This window comes from Lissotriton vulgaris, chromosome 10 (genome assembly GCF_964263255.1).
Source record: "Lissotriton vulgaris chromosome 10, aLisVul1.2, whole genome shotgun sequence".
NCBI lineage: Eukaryota > Metazoa > Chordata > Amphibia > Caudata > Salamandridae > Lissotriton > Lissotriton vulgaris.
This window is the reverse complement of record NC_141698.1, coordinates 3,966,806-3,991,185: the sequence shown is the minus strand read 5'-3', so window position 1 is coordinate 3,991,185 and position 24,380 is coordinate 3,966,806. Positions and strand designations below refer to the sequence as shown.

Here is a 24,380-nt window from a genome sequence, read left to right as displayed (position 1 = left end):
GTGCTAGTACTCAGTAAAAGCAGCTGCTAAAAATTTAGAGTGTTAGTAAGTTCTAAGTAAGCCAGAGCAGCTGCTCAACGTGTCACGTGTCAGTGTTCAGTATGCCAGGACACTGCACATCATGTCAGGACTGTTCGCCTTTAATCTGTGGTGCTGCTGATATTCAAAACGTCCTACTCAGTGTACCAGAGAGGCTGCTCAATATGCCTTAGTGCTGCTAGTGCTTAGTAATCCAGAGTGGCTGCTCAATATATCGAGTGCTAGTACTCAGCAAGAGCAGCTCCTCAATATGTTAAGTGCTAGTTAGTGGTCAGTAAGCCAGAGCGCTGCTCTATATGTTGAGTGCTAGCACTCAGAAAGCCAGAGCAGCTGCTCAGTATGTTTGAGTGCTAGTGCTCAGTAAGTCAGAATGCTGCTCAATATTTCAGAGTGCTGGTGTGCAGTAAGCCAGAGTGGCTGCTCAATGTGTTGAGTGCTAGTGCTCGGTACACCAGAGAGGCTGCTCAGTATGTCGAGTGATTGAGCTCAGTAAGTCAGAGCGACTGCTTGATATGTCAAGTGCTATTGCTCCGAGTGTTAAAGCTCAGTAAGCCAGAGCGGCAGCTCGATATGTGCGAGTACCAGTGCTCTGTACACTAGAGCTGCTGAGTGCTGACCAATATGTCAGTGGCTGGTGCTCAGCAACAGCGGCTGCTAAATATGTTTAGTGTTAGTGCTCAGTAAACCAGAGTGGCTGCTCAGTATGTTCAAGGGCTAGTGCTCAGTAAGTCAGAAAGCTGCTCAATATTTCAGAGTGCTTGTGTGCAATAAGCCAGAGTGGGTGTTCAATATGTTGAGGGTTAGAGCTCAGTAAGTTAGAACGGCTGCTCAATATGTTGAGTGCTAGTGTGCAGTTAGCCAGAGTAGCTACTCAATATGTCGAGTGCTAGTGCTCAGTAAGCCAGAGTGGCTGCTCAATATGTCGAGTGCTAGTGCTCAGTAAGCCAGAGTGGCTGCTCAATATGTGGAGTGCTAGTGCTGAGTAAGCCAGAGTGGCTGCTCAATATGTCGAGTGCTAGTGCTCAGTAAGCCAGAGTGGCGGCTCAATATGTCCAAGTATTAGTGCTCAGTAAGCCATAGCAGCTGCTCAGTATGTTCGAGTGGTATGTTCGAGTGCTAGTGGTCAGTAAGCCAGAGTGGCTGCTCAATAGGTTGAGTGCTAGTGTGCAGTTAGCCAGAGTAGCTACTCAATATGTTGAGTGCTAGTGCTGAGTAAGCCAGAGTAGCTGCTCAATATGTTGAGTGCTAGTGCTGAGTAAGCCAGAGTGGCTGCTCAAAATGTCAAGAGCTAGTGCTCAGTAAGCCAGAGTGGCGGCTCAATACGTCCAAGTATTAGTGCTCAGTAAGCCAGAGTGGCTGCACAATATGTCCAAGTATTAGTGCTCAGTAAGCCATAGCAGCTGCTCAGTATGTTCGAGTGCTAGTGCCCAGTAAGCCAGAGTGGCTGCTCAATATGTTGAGTGCTAGTGCTCAATAAGCAGGAACAGCGGCTCAATATGTCCAAATACTACTGCTTGGTAAGCCAGAGTAGCTGCTCAAAATATTGAGGGCTAGTGCTTAGTAAGCCAGAGTGTCTGCTAAATATGTCGCGTACTAGTGCACAGAAAACCAGAATGCTCCTCAATTTGTTTGAGTACCTTTGCTCAGTACACCAGAACTGCTGCTCAAAATTTCAATGGCTGGTGCTCAGTAATCCAGAGTGGCTCCTCACTCTGTAGAGAGCTAGCTCAGTAAGTCAGAGCAGCGGCTCAATATCTCATTAGCTGGTGCTCAGTAAGCCAGAGCGGATGCTCAAAATTTCGAGTGCTGGTGCTCAATAAGCCATAGTGGTGCCTCAATATGTCAAGTGCTAGTGCTCAGTTAGCAAGAGCAACTGCTCAATATGTTGTGTGCGAGTGCCCAGTAAGCCAGAGCGGATGCTCAATATGTCGGGGAAGAGCTTCTCCTTTGTTGCTTTTGACAGGCCTTTTTCTGACTTTTTGTAGATTTCAAATTTTTTCCAACTATGTGTGCGGGCATGTCTTCGAGGAAGACAGGGTTTAAGCCATGCGGTGCCTGTCACCGCATGATGTTGGTTACCGACCCCCACATCGTCTGTCTCGGGTGTCTCGAGAGCGACCACAATTCAAAGTCATGCTCGGACTGTCGGGCTCTGGGTCTTAAGGCCTTGCAGGAGCATGCTATGAAGCTCCTTGCGGCCCTGCAGTTGACACCATCCAGTGACACTCTGCAGAGGTCCCGATCAAAGAAGAGGAGGTCACGGGACCGCTCCTGGAGCCCCACGTCCTCTTCGTCCAACTTGAGGTCTTCTGGACACTCAGGGAAGAGGCACAACAAGAAGAAGTTTCGTCAAAAAAGATTCCCTTTGGGCACCTTATACTCGAGACAACAATTCTCTAATTCACATAAAACAGATAGCGCACAAACACTTACACAATACTGTGAAGAACCATGAAAGCAATGTAATAAATCTTAGAAAAACCAATATAAAATATAATCCTGTACTTTTATTTGTACACAATAAAATTCAATTAAAAATTGGGAGACAGACATCAAAAGAAGTAAAATTACATACAAAAATCACAGAATTCCTATTAATAAAGAAGGAGATACATAACACAAAATTAATTCAGCCAATCGGTCAGAATTATCCCCAGTTCATGTACAATGTATTCCTCCTTTAGCATCAACGCGTTTCGGTGGATATATGTATATGACCACCTTCCTTAGGATAACATATAATGCCGCCCCAATAGTTCTCTAATCCTGTTTAGATAAAATCCCTTCTGACCTAGAGGTATACGACTTCAGAATGACTATCTGAGGCGACCAGGACTGCACGCGGTACAAAGACATGGTGATATCGAAGAAAATACACGTCTGACATTGGAAGCGCTCCACTCGATTTTTATCCTTACACCGAGAGGGCGTAATACCATTATTAATCGTATTCGGTAGAAGCCACTGACGATCATTATCTACAGCCACGTGTTGTGCCAGTTGGAGATTATATCCTACCGCGTGCATATATGAATAGAACTTATTGCCCGATGTGTCAAATACTCGTGCATTAGCTGATGTCCCTATTACAGTCGACTTAAAGCCGGAAACAAGTCCAAAGTCTACTGTGTATGATTCACAAGCACCTGTGAATCGGGGATATCTGTGGAGGACCTTCGGCGAATTCAAAAGCCTTATCAAAACCTATTTTACCGTGACTATGGTTGGAATGTCGAGCTAGATCTATATGCTCCGTCCATCCTATGTGAATTTCCTGACTCTCGCAGGACGAGAACTTTTGAATAGAAGGCGTATACCTCTAGGTCAGAAGGGATTTTATCTAAACAGGATTAGAGAACTATTGGGGCGACATTATATGTTATCCTGAGGAAGGGGGTCATATACATATATCCACCGAAACGCGTCGATGCTAAAGGAGGAATACATTGTACATGAACTGGGGATAATTCTGACCGATTGGCTGAATTAATTTTCTGTTATGTATCTCCTTCTTTATTAATAGGAATTCTGTGATTTTTGTATGTATTTTCCTTCTTTTGATGTCTTTCTCCCAATTTTTAATTGAATTTTATTGTGTATAAATAAAAGTACAGGATTATATTTTATATTGGTTTTTCTAAGATTTATTACATTGCTTTCATAGTTCTTCACAATATTGTGTAAGTGTTTGAGCGCTATCTGTTTTATGTGAATGAGAGAATTGTTGTCTCAAGTATAAGGAGCCCAAAGGGAATCTTTTTTGACGAAAGTCAGGTGTGGTACCCCATCCCTTTGGTCTCGGGGTCCCTCTCTCTTTTATTAGAGAACAACAAGAAGAAGTCCAGGCGAACTTCATCTTCGCCTCAAATGTCATCCGTCAACGAAAGAGGTAAGGAGCACCAACGCTCTAGGCACGGTTCTGCAGAGCTGGAACCAGGGTCAACTTGCGCTTCCCTCCCTTTCCGGGGGCTGGAGCAACCCCCACTCAAATGAATGAATTTCATGAGGCCATGTGCCACGTTTTTGAGTGGATGACCCCTATGGTGAACTCTCGGGCCCCCGCTGGGTCGGAAGGGGCCCCATTGGATTCAACGCAGTCGGCTCTGGCCACAACACCGGTGGGGTCTCAGGGATCTGATCCCAGATCCGAGTGGAATCCGGTCGTGCCATCATGACCTCCCCCGACATCTGACCCGAAGCCAGTGCCTAGGGTGCTGCCAGTGCCCACCGTCGGTGCCAGCCCCATCCTTAGCCCCAATGACACATAGTTGGAACGGTGTAGCTCTACGCCAATTCCTATGCCGATTGAACAGAGGGGTTCTATGTTGTCGCCTAAACACTTTAGAACAGAAGGATGACTCTTTAGAGCAGATGGACTGGTATGAGGGATTTGGGAAAGCCAGTGGACTGGACACTTCCACAGATACTGGCATGCTCTCTCCACCAACGGTGGCTACGGAAGAGGGGGCATCTTATGCCACGTTGGTTAAGATAACAAGAAACAGTGGTTCCTGTGGGCTAGTATCTATATATTAATTAATTAATATACTAGTGCACAATTTCAATAAAAAGGGTTTGTGTTGATGTCATAGAAAGAGGGACCAAATACACTGAAGGTTTTGTTGTAAACATATGTATTATTCACACAGTATATCAACTATTATATACAAAAATATATTTGTAAAGAAGTGTCCCAAGTGTAGCTTGAACCTAACAATCAAGTGACAAATTGTGACAATATTTCAAGGTTTCATGTATATTTTCACAAAAAAATGACCATGAGAGTGATTGCCTCAGAATAAGCAGTCATTTTCTACACTAATAAGTGCTGTAACAATGGTTTGTTTTAATCAAAAGGAAATCACTGTCATGGTCGTTTTTTAGTGAAAATATACATGAAACCTTGAAATATTGTCACAATTTGTCACTTAATTGTTAGGTTCTTGCTACACTTGGGACACTTCTTCACAAATATAGTTTTTGTATATAATAGTTGATATACTGTGTGAATAATTCATATGTTTATAACGAAACCTTCAGTGTATTTGGTCCCTCTTTCTATGACATCAACACAAACCCTTTTTATTGCAATTGCACACTAGTATATTAATTAATATATAGATAGTAGCCCACAGGAACCACTGTTTCTTGTTATAATTAGTTACCCTGGTTCCGCTGTGAGTAGGGTTCCCTTGTTCCTCCTTCTCGACGTTGGTTAAGATGGCGTCCGAGTTCCTCAGACTAGAGCTGCCCTCCATGCAGGTCAGGACAAGTCCCCTGACCGAAGTGCTTCAGTCTAGGGCTTCGACCTTTGAACCCCTTTTGCCCTTCAATAGTGAACTAACTGATGTCCTTCTAGGAATTTGGTCCAAGTCTAGCACAGAGGCTCCTGTGATTAGGGCAACTGCATGAGCGACCCAAAGTTCCTCAGTCAACTCCCCACCCCGAAAGCTTGGTGGTGCAGGCTTCTACATCCAAGGGCGCGATCCCTTCCGCCTCTCTGGATAGTGAATCCAAGAGGCTGGATTCACTTCGTAAGAAGATGTCTTCTTCCTCCAGCCTGGCATTGCGGTCGGTGAATACTGCATGCTTATTGGGCCGTTTCTCACACTCCCTTTGGGAGAATGTTGCGCAAATGCTGCCACAAGTCCCAGAGGAGGCCGTTAAGGACGGGAGTGATGCAGCAAAATTCACCATAATATGTGGGCTTGACACAACAGATTCGCTGGGCAGCGCAATTTCCTCGACAGAAGCTTTGAGGCGCCACACCTGGCTTAGGACAACTGGCTTCTCGGGCGAAGTCCAGGCAAATTTGATAGACATTTGAGGAGAAGGCTGACTCGGCCCTAGTGAGGGTCAAGGACTCTTGACCTACAGCCAGATCATTGGGCCTCTCTACTCCAGTCTAGCTGTTGCCCCTTGGGTGGCAATGGTAGGGGTTTCCAGTTGCATCAGCCCTATTCTAGCCACCGTCTTGTGCAGAATTCCAAAGTTGTGCAGGGACGTGGACACGGTTCATTTTGACTAAGGATTGGAAGCCAGAAGTCATCGGCAACTCTGCCCTCTTCAGCCGCGGCCTCCAAGCACTCCTAGTCTGACTCTGCAAGACCACCCCACTCCAGTTGGCAGGAGAATCCATCATCCTCTCCCCCGCTGGAGGTACATAAAATCGGACAAGTGGGTCTTGCAGATCATTCAGGAGGGATATTCTCTGCCTTTCCTTTCTTTTCCTCCTCCCATTCTGCCAAATCAAAACGGCTGACGGAGGATCATTTAAAATTCCTCTAGGAGGAAGCTACAGCTCTCTTGGCCAAGGGAGCTATGGAGAGGGCCCCGGATTCAGAAGTAGGCAGTGGCTGTTATTCCCGCTGCTTTCTGATTCCAAAAAAGAACAAAGGGTTGCGGCCCATTTTAGATCTTCGAACGTCACTCTCAAAAAGGAGAAATTCAAGATGCTGACTCTGGCTCAGGTCTTGTCTGCCCTAGACCAAGGAGGCTGGATGGTAGCATTGGACCTGTAGGATGCATATATTCACATCCCCATCCTGCTGGGCCACAGGCGTTACCTGAGGTTCAAGGTAGGCCGTGAGCATTTTCATCTTACTGTGCTCCCCTTTGGTCTTACAAGCGCCCCTTGGGTATTCACCTAGGTGATGGCGATGTTTGCAGCTCATCCACGCAGGTTAGGGGTTTCAGTTTTCCCCTACCTCTATGACTGACTGTTGAGGGTGTCCTCGCCCCAAGCAGTCGTCTCCCAACTTCAGACTACGGCGGGTCTCCTGCATTCGCTGGGGTTCTCTATAAATGTGCTGAAGTCACACCGGACTCCTTCTCAGACACTCCCTTTCATTGGGGCTGTTCTGGACACAGTTCGGTTTCGGGGTTATCCCCCAGAGCAGTGAGTCCAGGATATTCAGGTTATGATTCCGATGTTTCAGCCTCTATCCTGTATTTCGGTGAGCCTGACTCTGAGACTGTTGGGCCTCCTGCATCCTGTTGGTAAAGCATGCCAGGTGGCCTATGCGGGCTCTACAGTGGGACCTGAAGTTCCACTGGGCACAGCATTGAGGAAATCTTACTGACATGGTCTAGATCTCTGAAGGAACAACGTGAGATCTGCAGTGTTGGTTGACGAAGCGCAATTTGATCAACGGAAGACTCCTCTCCCTTCCCAACCAGAGCTCACAGTCATGACAGATGTGTCACTTCTGGGATGGGGCAGCCATGTGGGAGAGGTGGAGATCAGGGGACATTGGTCTCAGGTGGAGTCAAGACTCCACATCAATTTGTTGGAGCTTCGAGCAATTTGGTTGCCATTGAAGGAATTTCTTCCCTCTGTCTAGGGGTAGTTAGTGCAAGTGTTCACGTACAACACCACTGCCATGTGGTACTGCAACAAGCAAGGCAGGGTGAGGTTGTGGACCCTTTGTTGAGAGGCGCTGCGTCCCTGGACATGGCGGAACAGCAGGTCTTAATACTGGTGGTTCAGCACCTGGCAGGTTCTCTGAATGCCAGGGTGGACAAACTCAGCCATTGATGTCTAGCGGATAACGAATTGTGTGTCCAGTCGGAGGTGGCGCAAGGTCTCTTTCAGCACTGGGGAGATCTTTGATTAGACCTGTGCGCCTCCAAAGAGAATGCGCAGTGTCAACAATACTGTGAGCTGGAGTTTCCAAGGCAAATATTGCTCGGCGATACCTTTTGTCGCGAGTGGAGCTCAGGGGTTCTGAAGGAGATCAGGAGTCACTGGGCCCACGTCATTCATGTGGCTCTTGACTGGGCAAGGAGGGTCTGGTATCCAGAGCTCCTGAGAATGAGCTTTGATCCTTCGATCAGGCTGCCCCTTCAGGAGGATCTTCAGCGCAGCAGAAGGAGAGGGTTCTCCACCCGAACCTGTCAACTTTCCACCTCCTTGGTTGGAGATTGAGCGACAACAGTTGATGGCTTTTGACCTTCCTTCTGAAGTATGCAACATTATTTTGGTGGCCAGACAGCCCTCCACTGACGGTATACGCGTGCAGTTGAAAGAAATTTGAATGATACTGTACAGAAAGGTCTCTGTGCTTCTCTTCCCACTGTTCTTCAATTCATTCTAACCCTTGCCCAACAGGTCGCTGCGGTGGGTACTCTCAAGGGCTATCTTTCTGCTCTAGACACTTTTTTGCAGCTTCTAGGGTTGGCTCACTTGTTTCCACCCACGCCCTTTGTTATGCCACAGTGGGGCGTTAACTTGGTCCTCACATTACTTATGTGTGCAGCCTTCAAGCCTTTACGCAACTGTCCCCTCTGGCTGCTTACCATCAAGACAGCCTTTCTAGTGGCGGTTACATCTGCCCGGAGGGGAAGGGAGTTGCAGGTGCTACCTTCTACGCCACCCTACCTGATGTCTTTCCCAGACAAGGTGGCTCTTCGCACCCGTGCTTCATTTTTGCCCCATTCCATCTGGGTCAGTCTATCAGGCTGCCCACCTTCTTTGCTCCCCTGCATCCCTCAAAGGAAAAGAAGAGTCTCCACCATCTGGACCCAAAAAGACTGTTTTCATTCTACTGTGACTGCACTAAAGATTTCCGGGTGGATGACTAACTCTTTGTGAGGTATCTGGGAGCTAAGAAGGGTTGCGAGCTGAGGGATTAAGGGTCCATTCCACAAGGGAAAGGCTGCGACTATGGCCTTGGCTCCGAGTGTCCCAGTCCTGAGCATCTGTCAGGCAGCAACATGGGTATCTCTGCACAGGTTTGCCAAGCACTATTGCCTTGACAGTCAGGTCCGCAGGGACGAGCATTTTGTCAGTTCGGTCCTGCAGGACTTCCTAGTGTAAGGTATTGGTCCCCAACCCACCGCCGGGATGATATGCTTGGGTATCTAATTCAAAGGTAAGGACTCTGCAGCTAGAACTAGTCCCTATCAAATAAACAAGTTACTTACCTTCGGTAAGGCAGTATCTGGTAGAGACTCTATCTAGCTGCAGATTCCTTAAAGCCCCACCCATGTCTCCCCGCTTTGCGGACTGATTTTGTTAGGGCCAGGGTTACTCCCCTTTTCAGAGCCCTAGTTTTGAACACAACTACGTCAGTTGCTTCATGGCTCTGCGCTTCTGGCATGGTAAAAATGAAAAGTACTTAAATCAGCGTGCCTGGGAGGAGCCTATATAAGTGACCACGACATCATAATGAACACTACAGATGATGTCACGCGGAACCGAACGGAGACAGCCGAGGGCGCGCGCAAGGGGTATTGCTCGAGCAAAGTTTCCGGATCCAACCTGATGCCTGGGAAATTCAAAGGTAAGGAATCTGCCGCTATATAGAGTCTCTTCCAGATAACGCGTTACAGAAGGTAAGTAAATTGTCAATGTGCTGCTGACTGTACTACGGATACTGCACATCATGCAAGGATCCAGATTTGAATGCTAGGCATTCTGCTCTGCAAGTTAGGGGTGCTCAGTATGTCCAGCTGCTGGTCAGTGTGCCAGGACACTGCTCAGTATGTCTGGGCACTTTTTCAGAGGTCAGGCTGTGCTACCACACATTCCAGCGTGCTAAGCAGTGTTCATGAGGGCTTCTATGTCTAGCGTGTGCAAACAGTGTGTCTGATGGGTCCTCAGCGTGGCAGCAGGGCTTGAGAATAGGCCAGTGGGGCTGCTCCATTTGTCTGAGTGCTAAATATAAGAATACAAGAGTGCTGCTCAGTATCCGCGGGTGGGGAGCAGGGCTAGTGTTTGTGGGTGTGGTTCAGTGTATCTTAACATTTAGTGGTGTCGTTCACTATGCTAGGATGGCGTTTACTCTGTTGTGCAATTGATCAGTATTGCACGGTGCTGCTTGTTGTGTCCACGTCCTGCTCAGTAGTGGGTGGATACTACGCATTATGCAAGGACACTGATTCCTGTGTTACCTATTCTGCTCTCCATGCCACAACGCCCAAGCAATGCCTCTTACATGAGTCCTTGGGTTAGAGAGTGCTCTACCGCCCACACAGATCCCTCCATCAAGGCCAACTTTGAGAAATCTGCTGCTCGAATGAAAAATCTACTCAACCAGCAGAAAGGAAGCAGCGCCCGCTCGCGCTGTGCATGGTCTCATTTGCGATGATTGCACAGTGCAGACGAGCATCTGGCACTGAAAATCAGCACGGCAGAGTTTTTTTGCACTTTGCGGAGTTCTGCGTAGTGGCACTCTGCGAACTCCACAGAGGCTTAGTAGAGATGCTGTCTACTTCTCCCTAATAGTAGTTATGTTTTTCTGGATACTTCTATCAGTATTGATATGTTCTGGATGCCTATCAGTATTGATTTGTTCTGGATGCCCCCTCAGTATTGATTTGTTCTGGATGCCTATCAGTATTGATTTGTTCTGGATGCCTCTGTCAGTATTGATTTGTTCTGGATGCCTCTGTCAGTATTGATTTGTTCTGGATGCCTATCAGTATTGATTTGTTCTGGATGCCTCTGTCAGTATTGATTTGTTCTGGATGCCTCTGTCAGTATTGATTTGTTCTGGATGCCTCTCAGTATTAATGTGTTCTGGATGCCCCCTCAGTATTGATTTGTTCTGGATTCCCCTGTCAGTATTGATTTGTTCTGGATGCCTCTGTCAGTATTGGTGTGTTCTGGATGCCCCCTCAGTATTGATTTGTTCTGGATTCCCCTGTCAGTATTGATTTGTTCTGGATGCCTCTGTCAGTATTGGTGTGTTCTGGATGCCCCCTCAGTATTGATTTGTTCTGGATTCCCCTGTCAGTATTGATTTGTTCTGGATGCCTCTGTCAGTATTGATTTGTTCTGGATGCCTATCAGTATTGATTTGTTCTGGATTCCTCTGTCAGTATTGATTTGTTCTGGATGCCTCTGTCAGTATTGATTTGTTCTGGATTCCTCTGTCAGTATTGATTTGTTCTGGATTCCTCTGTCAGTATTGATTTGTTCTGGATTCCTCTGTCAGTATTGATTTGTTCTGGATTCCTCTCAGTATTGATTTGTTCTGGATTCCTCTGTCAGTATTGATTTGTTCTGGATTCCTCTCAGTATTGATTTGTTCTGGATTCCTCTGTCAGTATTGATTTGTTCTGGATTCCTCTGTCAGTATTGATATGTTCTGGATGCCTCTGTCAGTATTGATATGTTCTGGATTCCTCTGTCAGTATTGATTTGTTCTGGATGTCTCTGTCAGTATTGATATGTTCTGGATGCCTCGGTCAGTATTGATATGTTCTGGATGCCCCCTCAGTATTGATATGTTCTGGATGCCTCTGTCAGTATTGATATGTTCTGGATGCCCCCTCAGTATTGATATGTTCTGGATTCCTCTGTCAGTATTGATATGTTCGGGATGCCTCCTCAGTATTGATTTGTTCTGGATGTCTCTGTCAGTATTGTTGTTTTCTGGATCTCCCTGCCAGGATTGCTCCCTGTAAGGATGGAAATCTTTGCCCTCTATGGGCAGCTGGGCCAATGGTCTATTCATTTGACCTGCTGAATGACCCAGTGTTTTAGGCCAGTGGACTCAACAACTCAAGGGCCCTTGACTCCATGTGTTGTTGTGTATCTCACTGCCATTACTGTGTGTACTGCAAGGGCATGCAGCTCTTACCTTGTTCCCCTTTGAGAAGGTCTCCTACCCCCTGATTTGGTCACAGTCTCTGTAGCACTTAACTCCACCCTTATGTAAGTGGTAAGTAGTGAGGCCTGGCTCTATGGGGTTGAAGTGTTCCTCCGGTGTTCAACCTCCTCCTGAGGAACCCTGCATCCATGTCTTTGAGTACGGGAGACGGCGTTCATCACAGAGCCTCTTGCAGACCCGTTTCCATCTCTTTGGGTATGGGAGAACTCGCTCATCATAAAATCTCACAATTCAAAAAGATAATTTATGTACATAATGTTGAACAATGTCAAACGTTCACGCCAGTACTGAGATCTGGGCCTAAATCCAAACTGGGGTGGCGTAGTGAGCAAAAGAACCATGGATTTAACCCAGACTTCTTGACTGGGGTGAATGTTTGATTCATTCAGATGCCGTCCATCATTTGTTGCTGCAGCACTTTTTGCCCTACGTGGGATGGGTATTCTCAGACGTGGGTCCCTTGTGCACTGTGCCACTAGATTTAAGCTACCCTGGTTGATATGGGGTGTTACCCCAAATCCGGTCCCAGGATGCTTGTTTCCAGACCAGGGAGGACCTGGCTTGGTAGTTCGGTCTGGACTGTTCCCATGGGGCACAGGGTCAAGACTGATTTGCATATGGATGGGTCCAAACTGGGGTGGCATGGTGAGCAAAAGAATGATGGATTTAACCCAGATCTCTTGACTGGGGTGGATGTTTGATTAATCCAATATTCCGGCCATCATTTGTTGCCGCAGCACTGGGCATACCCTTGGTCACTTAGGGCGTCACATCAACCACACAAAAGATGACAGTCGGAAGGCCCCTAGCTGTGGCTGGGATTAGTCCAAGCAGTCCTTCCATCACCTTGTCGTTTTGGAATCCTTTGAAGGATGCACTTGGTAGCGAGCCGGCATTACTCATTAAGGGACACACAGTTCGGTGGCGACCAGTGGAAGAGCAAACCCATCTCAGATTCATAGTAAACAACGAGGCACACACATGGGCCCACAAATGCACTCCCACACAGACACACAACCCTGCATGCACATACCAGTACATGCATGTACAGACACACACAGGCACATACACAAACACATAGACTATCTCACACACACAGACACATTCATGCTTGCACATACCAATACATGCATGTGCAGACACACTTACACAGACACACAGAGACTGTCTCTCTCACACACACACACAGACACCCACCCACTCCATTAATGGAGGCTATGCTATGGCAGGAACCATACGCTGCCTCCCTTCAAGAGTGTAGAAAAAAGACATGCGTCCATGACCTGTTATCAGTTGGCACCCACCGTTAGTTTCACCCTAGCCTAGTAAGAGGGGGCTGTTGTCATCGTTGATTGTGGGTGGGGGGCATCTTGTTAAAGGCTCTGGTCAGCAGAGCCATCGGCAAAGCCCTGGTGCTCCTCTGGTACTCTCCAGTACTCTCTCAGACTGTTGAGTCCACTCGACCGTCCATGCACAGTCGAACACGGGCAGTGACAGAGATGCTCTAAGCAGTTCAATGAATTCTTGCTCCTACAGTGTCTTTTCAGGCTTTAGGGACAGTTTCCAGAGTCTGAGTCACCTGAGGTTAAACTTACTGTGATGTTTCTCTTCGCACCCAGAGCCGCTGAGAAACTAGGGCAAATGGCAAATGTACTGTAGCGTACTGAACACAATTTTAGCATGCAGTCTGGCACATTTCGTCATTCAAAACACTTAAGTGTGAAAGCATCACAATCCAAAGGTTTCTGAGGCTAGCTGAGAACAGTCCGCGTTCCCTGTTTGATAATATTGTCCACAGGCCCCTACGCTGGCAGTATAGTAATCCCAGTGTGCAGTGTGCAAACGCCAAAGTAATAGAGGAAGCCATAAACAAGCAACCCACAACCCACCTCGAACTACACAACCTGCTCCACAAAACCTCAAACAGGATTTTGAAAGAACCACAGCACCGAAACCACCCTCATCGCAGCCCGAGACGATATCCAGGCCATCCAGGACGAGTAGAGACTGCGCCTTCATCCTGCTCGACCTCTCGGCAGCTTTCAGCACAGTCTCCCACACCACACTCATCAGAAGGCTCCACGAGATCGGCATCCGAGGATCGGATCTCAAATGGATCTGCTCCCTCTTCAGAGGTAGAACCCAAAGCATCAGACTGCCACCGTACACATCAGAGCTCAAGAAGCTGATCTGCGGATCGTCCCTCAGTCCTTCCCTTTTCAACGTCTATGTGACTCTGCTCTCCAGCATCGTCCAATCCTAAAGCATCCCCATGCTCTCCTATACCTACAACACCCAACTCATCCTCTCGCTGATGGACAAGACAACCACCACCAGAACCATCTTCACCAACTGCATGACCATGGGGCAGAATGGATAAGAACTAAAGGCCTGAAACTTACCTCTGTCAAGACAGGAGAACCGGCCTTCAGAAACATGACCTCTCCATGGAACGCGACCTGCTGGCCAACCCCAGCCGGAACCAACAACAACCATCCACACCAGAAAAAGGAATTACCCTGGACAGCAAGCTAAACATGACTGCACAAGTCAGTGCAGTAATCACTGCCTGCTTCCACATCCTGTGCGTGTTCTGTAAGGTCTTCCAATGGCTGCCACAGAACACCAGACAAACCATCACATCACGCAAGCACTCATCACTAGCAGAGCTTGACTACGGAAACGCACTCTATGCTGAATCTCCAAACAGCTCCCACGGAGGATCCAGTCCATCGCCGCAAGACTCATCCTCAACCTCCCATGTGGCACCCATATCTCACCTTACCTCACCTCAGAGATCTCAGCTGCCTCCCATAAACAAACACATCCAGTTCAAACTCCTCACGCACACCTACAAAGCCTTGCACAACACTGGACCTGAATGCCTGAACGCTCGAATACACTTCCACCAGTCAGACCAACACCTATCCTCAGCCTCACTCTCACTCACACACACCCAGCATTCGCAAAAGCACAGCAGGACAGCGTGCGTTCTCCTAATCGCGCGCAAAACAAACTCCCACCTCACATCAGAGCTTCCGCCTCGGCCCTGGCTATTCAAATGAGTTTGCGGGGAAATGTCATCTTCCTCCTGTTCTAACGCCTGGATACCCTCACGGTTCATTAGCGATCTACAAATCAACACAACATAACAATGTGTGGGCAAATCCCAGGCCCAGGTTTACTAACACTTTGATTGTGGTTTGCATCACTTTTTTAATGCAAACCAGACGCAAAGTGTAGTGGATGGGATTAACAATGCCATACGAACAGCGATTTGCATTGGATTGTGACCCAAAGCTAACGCAAAGCTGCCCAATGCGCTGCCTTGCATTACTTTGCCTCAAGGGGATATCCCATGTGTTGTGCAGTGGTGTTTCCATGCAACACCCCCATGGGTAGTGCACGGGCGTTTCCAAGCAACCCCCCCATGTGTAGTGCACGGGCATCTCCATGCAATCACCCATGGGTAGTGCACAGGCGTTTCCATGCAACGACCCATGTGTATTGCACGGGCGTTTCCATGCAACCCCCCCATGTGTAGTGCACAGGTGTTTCCATGCAATCACCCATGGATAGTGCACAGGCGTTTCCATGCAACCACCCATGGGTAGTGCACGGGCGTTTCCATGCAAGTGCCCATGGGTAGTGCACAGGCGTCTCCATGCAGCCACCCATGGGTAGTGCACAGGCGTTTCCATGCAACCGCCCATGAGTAGTGCACAGGCATCTCCATGCAATCACCTATGGGTAGTGCACAGGCGTTTCCATGCAACCGCCCATGGATAGTGCACGGGTGTCTTCATGCAACCACCAATAGGTAGTGCACTGGCGTTTCCATGCAACCACCCATGGGTAGTGCACGGGCGTTTCCATGCAAGTGCCCATGGGTAGTGCACAGGCGTCTCCATGCAACCGCCCATGGGTAGTGCACAGGCGTTTCCATGCAACCGCCCATGGGTAGTGCACAGGTGTCTTCATGCAACCACAAATAGGTAGTGCACTGGCGTTTGCATGGTGTCTGGATGGCTCGTGGCAGCCGAAATTGCATAAGTGCAGGAAGAGAGCAGAACTGTGCCACTTACACAACACAGTACAGCTACTTTACTTGCAGCCCGCCTTGCGTGCATAGTATATAAATCTAGACTTGACTGTTTGCCCCCTTGATCGGAGTCAGGCAGAAACTGCGAGAGCAAGCAGGGCTGGGCGGAGCTCGCGGAGTTGCACTATGCGGAATTCCGCGGAGTTGCATTAAACTCGGTGGAATTCCGCTGAGTTCTGCGAGTCGGCAGATGTCATGTTTGTTGAACAGCCATGACAGATACCTGGAGGTCAATAACGCCCCATGAGAAATGTTTACTGCCTCTACCCCACCTAGCCTATTTACACTACTCCATATCGGCTCTCTGCTGAACTGCCATCACCGCTTGCAAGACCCAGAGGGATTGCTGACCCTTCCTCCAGATGATGTTAGGGAACCACCTTCTCCAAAGGTCCTTCCTCTTCACTTTCTCTCTCCTTTGCTTTCTTTTCTTTCTTTCTTTCTTTCTTTCTTTCCCCCCTCACGGTTGTGTTAGTTGTGATAGGCTTCTCCTACTGTGCTTCTCATTCGCTGAATTCCAACAGTTGAATCCATCAGGTATACAAGTGTTTGTCAATACGCTGTGTACGGAATGCATTCAGCTTGTATTGGTACGCAAACCGTCTGTTTTTTGTACCTAACATTTCAATAAAAACGGTTCACCACAAACAAGAATAGGAAAATCCTCAAAAGCCAGTATTTTCCTGTTTGAAATATAAACTTAACAAAGCAAATACAAAGTTAAACACTTTCAGAGGTATTTTAGAACTGTCTAAATTATTCCTAAACCATTAGTAAAGCCTAAAGTGGCAGAATTGTCAAATATAAAAAGAATGCATATGGCTGGAATTCTCGGATGTACTGACGTGATATAATGTCGCACATTTGAAGGTTTTAAGAGAGAGGACGAAGTGGGAATATTCATAGCAATGGGCGTATATGGACTGGGTTCTCACGCGTAAGCCCAATGGTGCGTAATATGGCTGCTGATGCGGCGTGGGCCCCGCAATCTGTACTGTATTCATGTTAGTAAAGCAAAGTGGACGGTCTTAGACAGGACTGCGATCCAGCGCCCCTTGCCATCTACTCCATCCGTATTGACGCATTCCCGAAGGATAGTGCGTACGAGCGATGGTGAGTGGGCGGCTGTTCGAATATCTCAGATATGTTGAAAGAACAGAAATACTATGATTGGACAATTGTAGAGGGGGATATGGCTTGGCAGAGGGGAGACGTTTTGATGAAAGCAGATTAGTTGTTGGGTTGGGAAATCTATAGTGCCACAAGCGGTGACCATGGACTGCCTTTGAGAGATACATGGCGGGCTCCGTTGGAACTGATACTGCCTCATACAAAATACTAAATAAGTGTGTAAGAGACAGAAATTAAATTATACGATGAGATGCGACTAAACCTTGGGTAGGGATGCCACTATGAGTCAATGGGAGGGACTAAGGGAAGATATCAGCTGCTCCACACTGTGAGAACCCATATAAAGGTATAAGATTAAAGTGATGTCAGCCATATATGTCTTCTGGAAATGCTCTAAACTGAGACTTTTCTGCTCAGAGGTCTTGGCATTGGTCTGGGTCTGGTAGACTGCTCTTTTGAGCTAACCTGGGCAGAGGTTAGCACTCACCACTGGAACAAAGCTGTGTCCCAACCCAGAGTACTTGGTTACAAAAACTATGAGAAGTTGCAAGTGGAGAAGTGTGGCTCAAGGGTTAGAGGCGGCAGACCCGGAAGCTGAGATCGGCCCTGGACCAGGGTTCAATTCCCCGCCTCGGCGGGTCTTGGGCTCAAAAATTCCACGGACTCGATAATTCTCGCTCCGGTGCCTTCTCGACTCACGGGTTCACACTCTGCGACTCTGGGCAATAGCTTGCTTAATCTCCACAACGGCCCCTCGCGGCGGGATGCCTGGCTTTCACCTTGTGGATACCCTGCCGGGGTTATCTCACAGGGGAATACCAGGACGGGTTCCCTAAGCAAGCGCCGGGAAACCCTTTGTGCGTAGCTGTGCGCTATATAAGCTCAAATACATTTACATTTACAAGTTATTGCTGGGGAGAGCCTAACACACAGTGCTCTTTGGGTAGATACATTCCTCATGATAGGGTTGCTGATGCTGGATGATATGGCAAAGGAAGGTAGGATGCTACCGGCCCACAAAGACTTTGAGCCCATGCTCTGCGTGTTTGATGGGATCTTGAGGCAATGTGATAGCGTCTCTAGTGTTTTCTGAAGAAAGAGTTACTGAGCAGACCGATAGAAAGCAGGTCCTGACCCTGCATCACTTCTATCTATGAGTTCGGATGGGACCCGAGAGATTTGGAAGACCGCAATGTAACACCAGTCCACTTATGTTGGCCAATTCACGAGAGGTTCCTTATATGGGTGCGGGAGGGACCCTAGAGTGGGGAGAATGGCCCATGAAGACGTTATAAGGCGGGCTCGACAGCAGACGGGCCAGATTAACAAAGAGTTCACACAAAGCAAAGCAGAACTAAAGTTGAGCTACGCGGCGTTGCAGCAGCAGGAGAGAGCAGAACTGTGCCCTATCTACTGGGGAGTGGCACAGCTCTGCTCATTCTCCGCACTGGCGAACCTTTTGTCACTGTTGCATCATAGTGCAAGGGTGTCTGCACTATGCTTTAGGGAATCGTACTCTTTATTTGTGCTATAGAATGCAGCACATATGCAAAGAGGAGCAAGCCAATCGGTCTCCTATGCAAGAGCTTTTGGCTTTGCTGATGTTTTTGCCATGCTGTACGCCAGGGGGACTGCTGTTCATTATGGCTAAAAGTTATTGGGGAAAGGAGAGTGCCATGGAGTGGAGTGTTGTAAAGTGGAGGGGCGTGCAGTAGAGTGGAGTGTTATGGAGTGGCATAGAGAGCCGTGGAGTGGCGTGCAGTGAAGTGGAGTGTTATAGAGTGTTGTGGAGTGCCGTGAAGGGAGGAATTGGAGGAAGTAGCGTGTTGCAAAGAGAAGGGGGCAGAGTGGAGAACAGTCTCGTGGAATTGAGTGGGGAACTGTGTCACAGAAGAGAGCAGAGCGTTGTGGAGTGTATTGTAGAGTAGAATAGTGTAGAGCAGAGTGGATTTTCGTAGGGCGGAGTGACAAAATGTTAGAAATGTGGTTACTGGTTGACTGGGATATGAGCCCTGGTCAAGCAGCAATGCAATCCTACTCAGGGTAAAGCACACACATTTTTTTACCTGTACTCAGCCCTCTGATAGATTGGCACAGAGCAGTAAGGCTTAACACTTTCCGTGCTCATGACGAGCTCAGCTCGCCACGGCCGTTGGAACGTTGGCATGCGGGGATAATTTCCCCGCTGTGCTGAACGTTCCAAGACGGGTGTGGCCGTGATGAGCTCCGCTCGTCATGAGCACAGCGCCACCGTGCACCGTGACGAGCCGAGCTCTTCACAAGCACGGCGGCGCTGCACGCAGCTCCCATCCCCCCTGCACAGCAGGTGAATACGCTCCGCAGCAAAGGGGTTAACTTAGAGGCAATGTGTACAGTATTTGTGCAACAATTCAGGAAGTAAAACAGTGAAAACACCACACAACAAGGATCACACACCAAGTTAGAAAAATAGATCAAAATTCAAGAAATAAAACAAGACAAAATTCCAATCAGTAGAACCAAAGTTATGAATTGTTAAAGAATAAACTAAAATATAGCCTAAAATCATAAAGCGCAAACCGCGGATATTTGCTCGCTCTTGACTGGGTTTACCTTCTAAATTTTGTCTGTGCATCTCTCGCCCTCTTCCTTATCTCTCAGAAAGACCTCTGTGTATCTCTGACCCTCCCCAGTTATCCCAGAATGACCCTCATGTATCCTTTCTCTCAGACTGACATCTATGTGTCCGCCTCGCTCCCTTGCCCATGATCTCCTCAATATGAGACTTCCTCTTCAGCTGCTCCCATGTCTCCTTGGTATGAGCTCTTGCTCCATGGTGGGTAACATGATCTCCTCAGTATGAACACTTACTCCTCGGCTGCTCCAATGATCTCTGAGGTATAATATGTCTCCCACGGCTGCTCCCATGGTCTCCTTGGTATGACACTCCTCCATGATGGGTAACATGATCTCCTCAGTATGCCTCATCCACTTTGGCTGCTCCCATGATCTCCTCAGTATGCCTCATCCACTTTGGCTGCTCCCATGTTCTCCTCAGTATGCCACATCCCCTTTGGCTGCTCCCATGATGTCCTCAGTATGCCACATCCCCTTTGGCTGCTCCCATGATCTCCTCAGTGTGCCACATCCCCTTTGGCTGCTCCCATGTTCTCCTCAGTATGCCACATCCCCTTTGGCTGCTCCCATGTTCTCCTCAGTATGCCACATCCCCTTTGGCTGCTCCCATGATGTCCTCAGTATGCCACATCCCCTTTGGCTGCTCCCATGTTCTCCTCGGTATGCCACATCCCCTTTGGCTGCTCCCATGTTCTCCTCAGTATGCCACATCCCCTTTGGCTGCTCCCATGATCTCCTCGGTATGCCACATCCCCTTTGGCTGCTCCCATGTTCTCCTCAGTATGCCACATCCCCTTTGGCTGCTCCCATGATCTCCTCAGTATGCCACATCCCCTTTGGCTGCTCCCATGATCTCCTCAGTATGACATATCCCCTTTGGCTGCTCCCATGTTCTCCTCAGTATGCCACATCCCCTTTGGCTGCTTCCATGATCTCCTCAGTATGCCACATCCCCTTTGGCTGCTCCCATGATCTCCTCAGTATGCCACATCCCCATCTCCTCAGTATGCCACATCCCCTTTGGCTGCTCCCATGATCTCCTCAGTATGCCACATCCCCTTTGGCTGCTCCCATGTTCTCCTCAGTATGCCACATCCCCTTTGGCTGCTCCCATGTTCTCCTCAGTATGACACATCCCCTTTGGCTGCTCCCATGACCTCCTCAGTATGCCACATCCACTTTGGCTGCTCCCATGTTCTCCTCAGTATGACACAACTCAACTGGTCCGATGTTCTCTTCGGTTTGTCACTTCACTCAGGGGGCTGCACCTATGGCCGCCTCTGTAAAACATGTCTTCCTCGGCTGTTCGCATGATTTCCTTCGTATGTCACTTCCTCCAGGGCCGCTCCTGTAATCTTCTTCTTATGTCACTTCCTCCAAGGTTGCTACTTTGAGCTACTTTGTATGTCACTTCCTCCAATGCTGGTCCTGTGACAGCCTTAATATGTCACTTCCTCCATTGGCTGGTCCTTTGAGCGCCTTCATATGTCACTTCCTCCATGGCTGGTCCTGGAAGCTCCTTCATATGTCACTTCCTCAATAGCTGGTCCCAGAAGCTCCTTTATATGTCACTTCCTCCATGGCTGGTCCCGGAAGCTCCTTTATATGTCACTTCCTCCATGGCTGGTCCTGGGAGCTCCTTCCTATGTTATTTCCTCCAAGGCTTGTCCTGTGAACGCCTATATATGTCACTTCCTCCATGGCTTCTCCTGTGAGCGCCTTCATATGTCACTTCCTCCATGGCTGGTCCCGGGAGCTCCTTTATATGTCACTTTCTCCAAGGCTTATCCTGTGAGCGCCTTCATATTTCACTTCCTCCATGGCTGGTCCCGGGAGCTCCTTCATATGTCATTTCCTCCATGGCTGGTCCCGGGAACTCCTTCATATGTCACTTACTCCATGACTGGTCCTGAAAGCTCCTTCATATGTCACTTCCTCAATAGCTGGTCCCAGAAGCTCCTTTATATGTCACTTCCTCCATGGCTGGTCCTGGGAGCTCCTTCCTATGTTATTTCCTCCATGGCTTATCCTGTGAGCGCCTTCATATTTCACTTCCTCCAAGGCTTGTCCTGTGAATGCCTATATATTTCACTTCCTCCATGGCTGGTCCTGTGAGCGCCTTCATATGTCACTTCCTCCATGGCTGGTCCCGGGAGCTCCTTCATATGTCACTTCCTCCATGGCTGGTCCCAAAAGCTCCTTCATATGTCACTTCCTCCATGGCTGGTCCTGTGAGCGCCTTCATATGTCACTTCCTCCATGGCTGGTCCTGTGAGCTCCTTCATATGTCACTTCCTCCATGGCTGGTCCCGGGAGCTCCTTCATATGTCACTTCCTCCATGGCTGGTCCCAAAAGCTCCTTCATATGTCACTTCCTCCATGGCTGGTCCTGTGAGCGCCTTCATATGTCCCTTCCTCCATGGATGGTCCTGGGAGCTCCTTCATATGTCACTTACTCCATGGCTGGTCCCGGGAGCTCCTTCATATGTCACTTACTCCATGGCTGGTCCTGGGAGCTCTTTCATATGTCACCTGTTCCATGGCTGGTGCCAGGAGCTTCTTCATATGTCACTTCCTACATAGCTGGTCCTGGGACCTCCTTCATACATATGTCACTTCCTCCATGGCTGGTCCCGGGAGCTCCTTCATATGTCACTTTGTCCATGGCTGGTTCCAGGAGCTCCTTCATATGTCACTTTCTCCATGGCTGGCCCCAGGAGCTCCTTCATATGTCACTTTCTCCATGGCTGGTCCCGGGAGTTCATTCACATGTCACTTCCTCCATGGCTAGTCTCGGGAGCTCCTTCATACGTCACTTTCTCCGTGGATGGTCCTTTGAGCTCATTCATATGTCACTTCCTCAATGGCTGGTCCCAGGAGTTCCTTCATATGTCATTTCCTCCATGGCTGGTACTGTGAGCTTCTTCACATGACTCTCTTATCTGTCTACTCATATCCATCACTTTCACCACCACCAAGCTGTGACTCTCCAACAATCTAATCTTTCAAAATAAACACAAGTGTAATTAAAGCCAAAAATAATGTTTAATGTTGTTCCATGTCGTTGGTGCTCTCGTGTCGGTGAATGTCTCCACTGGTACCAGATTCTACTGGAGTTAAAACTTAGATCCTTCTATGGTGTGCGACGTCTTCTGCGCCGCTTCCATATGACACTGCTTCTCCCAGGATGTTCGAGCTTGTTAAGCTATCCCTTGTACTTTCAGTATGCTGTCTCTCTCAAGGAACAATAGCTCTAGTTTTATTTCCTCCCTCTCAGCACACTGTCTCACACCAGACTGTCCATACTCTCTTTCCCATTATGATGTGTTATTGATTAGGATCCTGGCCCATCTGATTAAGCTTTTTCTCCTTCTTGCCCACTACCTCCAATGTTTCTGTAGCACTCTCTTGCCCCCATTGCTTACATATCTTCTTTTCTTTTCTTACAGAGGATGGCTGACTGGCGCCCAGGCCTGCCAAGGACCAGGTCGCACAGCTGAGGCGGGACGCTGTGCCATCTCGCGATGGCCAACGCCACAGACCATGAGCTGCTGAGCGGCACCGTCTCTCATTCTGCTGCCATCTCCACCTACATCAAGCTGCTGCTTCTGGGCCTCATCATCTGCATCAGTCTAGCGGGCAATCTGCTGCTGGCCCTGCTGGTGCTGAAGGATCGTGCCCTGCACAAGGCCCCCTACTACTTCCTGCTGGACCTCTGCCTGGCTGATGTCATCCGCTCAGCTGTCTGCTTCCCCTTCGTGCTGGTGTCCATCAAGAATGGCTCAGCCTGGACATACAGCATCCTGAGCTGCAAAATTGTGGCCTTCATGGCTGTGCTCTTTTGCTTCCACGCGGCCTTCATGCTTTTCTGTATTAGCGTCACACGCTACATGGCAATCGCACACCACCGCTTCTACTCCAAGCGCATGACCTTCTGGACATGTGTCGCCATCATCTGCATGGTCTGGACGCTGTCCGTGGCAATGGCCTTCCCACCAGTGTTTGACGTTGGCACCTACAAGTTCATCCGTGAGGAGGACCAGTGCATCTTTGAGCACCGCTACTTCAAGGCCAATGACACGTTGGGCTTCATGCTGATGCTGGCTGTGCTCATTGTGGCCACCCATATTGTCTACGTCAAGCTCATCCTTTTTGAGTATCGGCATCGCAAGATGAAGCCAGTACAGATGGTGCCAGCCATCAGCCAGAACTGGACGTTCCATGGGCCAGGCGCCACTGGTCAGGCTGCCGCCAACTGGATCGCTGGCTTTGGTCGGGGCCCCATGCCTCCGACACTGCTGGGCATCAGGCAGAACGCGCACACCACTAATAGGCGGCTGCTGGGCATGGACGAATTCAAGAGTGAAAAGAGGCTGGGTAGGATGTTCTATATCCTGACGCTCTTCTTCTTGGTGCTCTGGTCGCCCTACATTGTGGCGTGCTACTGGCGGGTCTTTGTAAAGGCCTGTAGCTTACCTCACCGCTACCTGTCTACGGCTGTCTGGATGAGCTTCGCGCAAGCTGGGGTCAACCCTATTGTGTGTTTCCTGCTGAACAAGGACCTAAAAAGCTGCCTTAGCGCACACCTGCCATGCTGGAGGACTAGGCCCCAGCTGCCCAGGGAACCGTACTGTGTCATGTAAAGCTCACAGGCGCCGGCACTGCTGGCTGGGGAACCTCGGCACCCCGCCTCTGTTGCAGAAAAGGTGCTTCTTGTTTTTGCAACATTGTTGATGCCAAACCATGCTGGGTCCTTCCTGGCTATGGGTCGTGGAAGGGTCCGTCCCTTCTCCTATAACTGTGAAAGAAAGTGTTTGTTTTGAAAAAAAAAATGAAAAAAAGATTTGGATTCTGAAGAATCTGGTGTCACCTGT

At 48.7% G+C, this 24,380-nt stretch overlaps 1 protein-coding gene across 2 annotated transcripts in view; it reads left to right on the top strand.

Moving 5' to 3' along the window:
* Positions 1–24,365, top strand: part of GPR173 (G protein-coupled receptor 173) — a 41,778-nt gene extending 17,413 nt beyond the window's left edge. For both annotated transcript variants that reach the window (XM_086940151.1, XM_086940150.1), the window contains one exon: positions 22,956–24,365. In XM_086940151.1, coding sequence (XP_086796277.1) covers positions 23,031–24,149 — 1,119 coding nt within the window. In that variant the 5' untranslated portion in view covers positions 22,956–23,030 and the 3' untranslated portion in view covers positions 24,150–24,365. The remainder of the gene's footprint in view (positions 1–22,955) is intronic.
* The last annotated feature ends 15 nt before the right edge of the window (positions 24,366–24,380 follow it).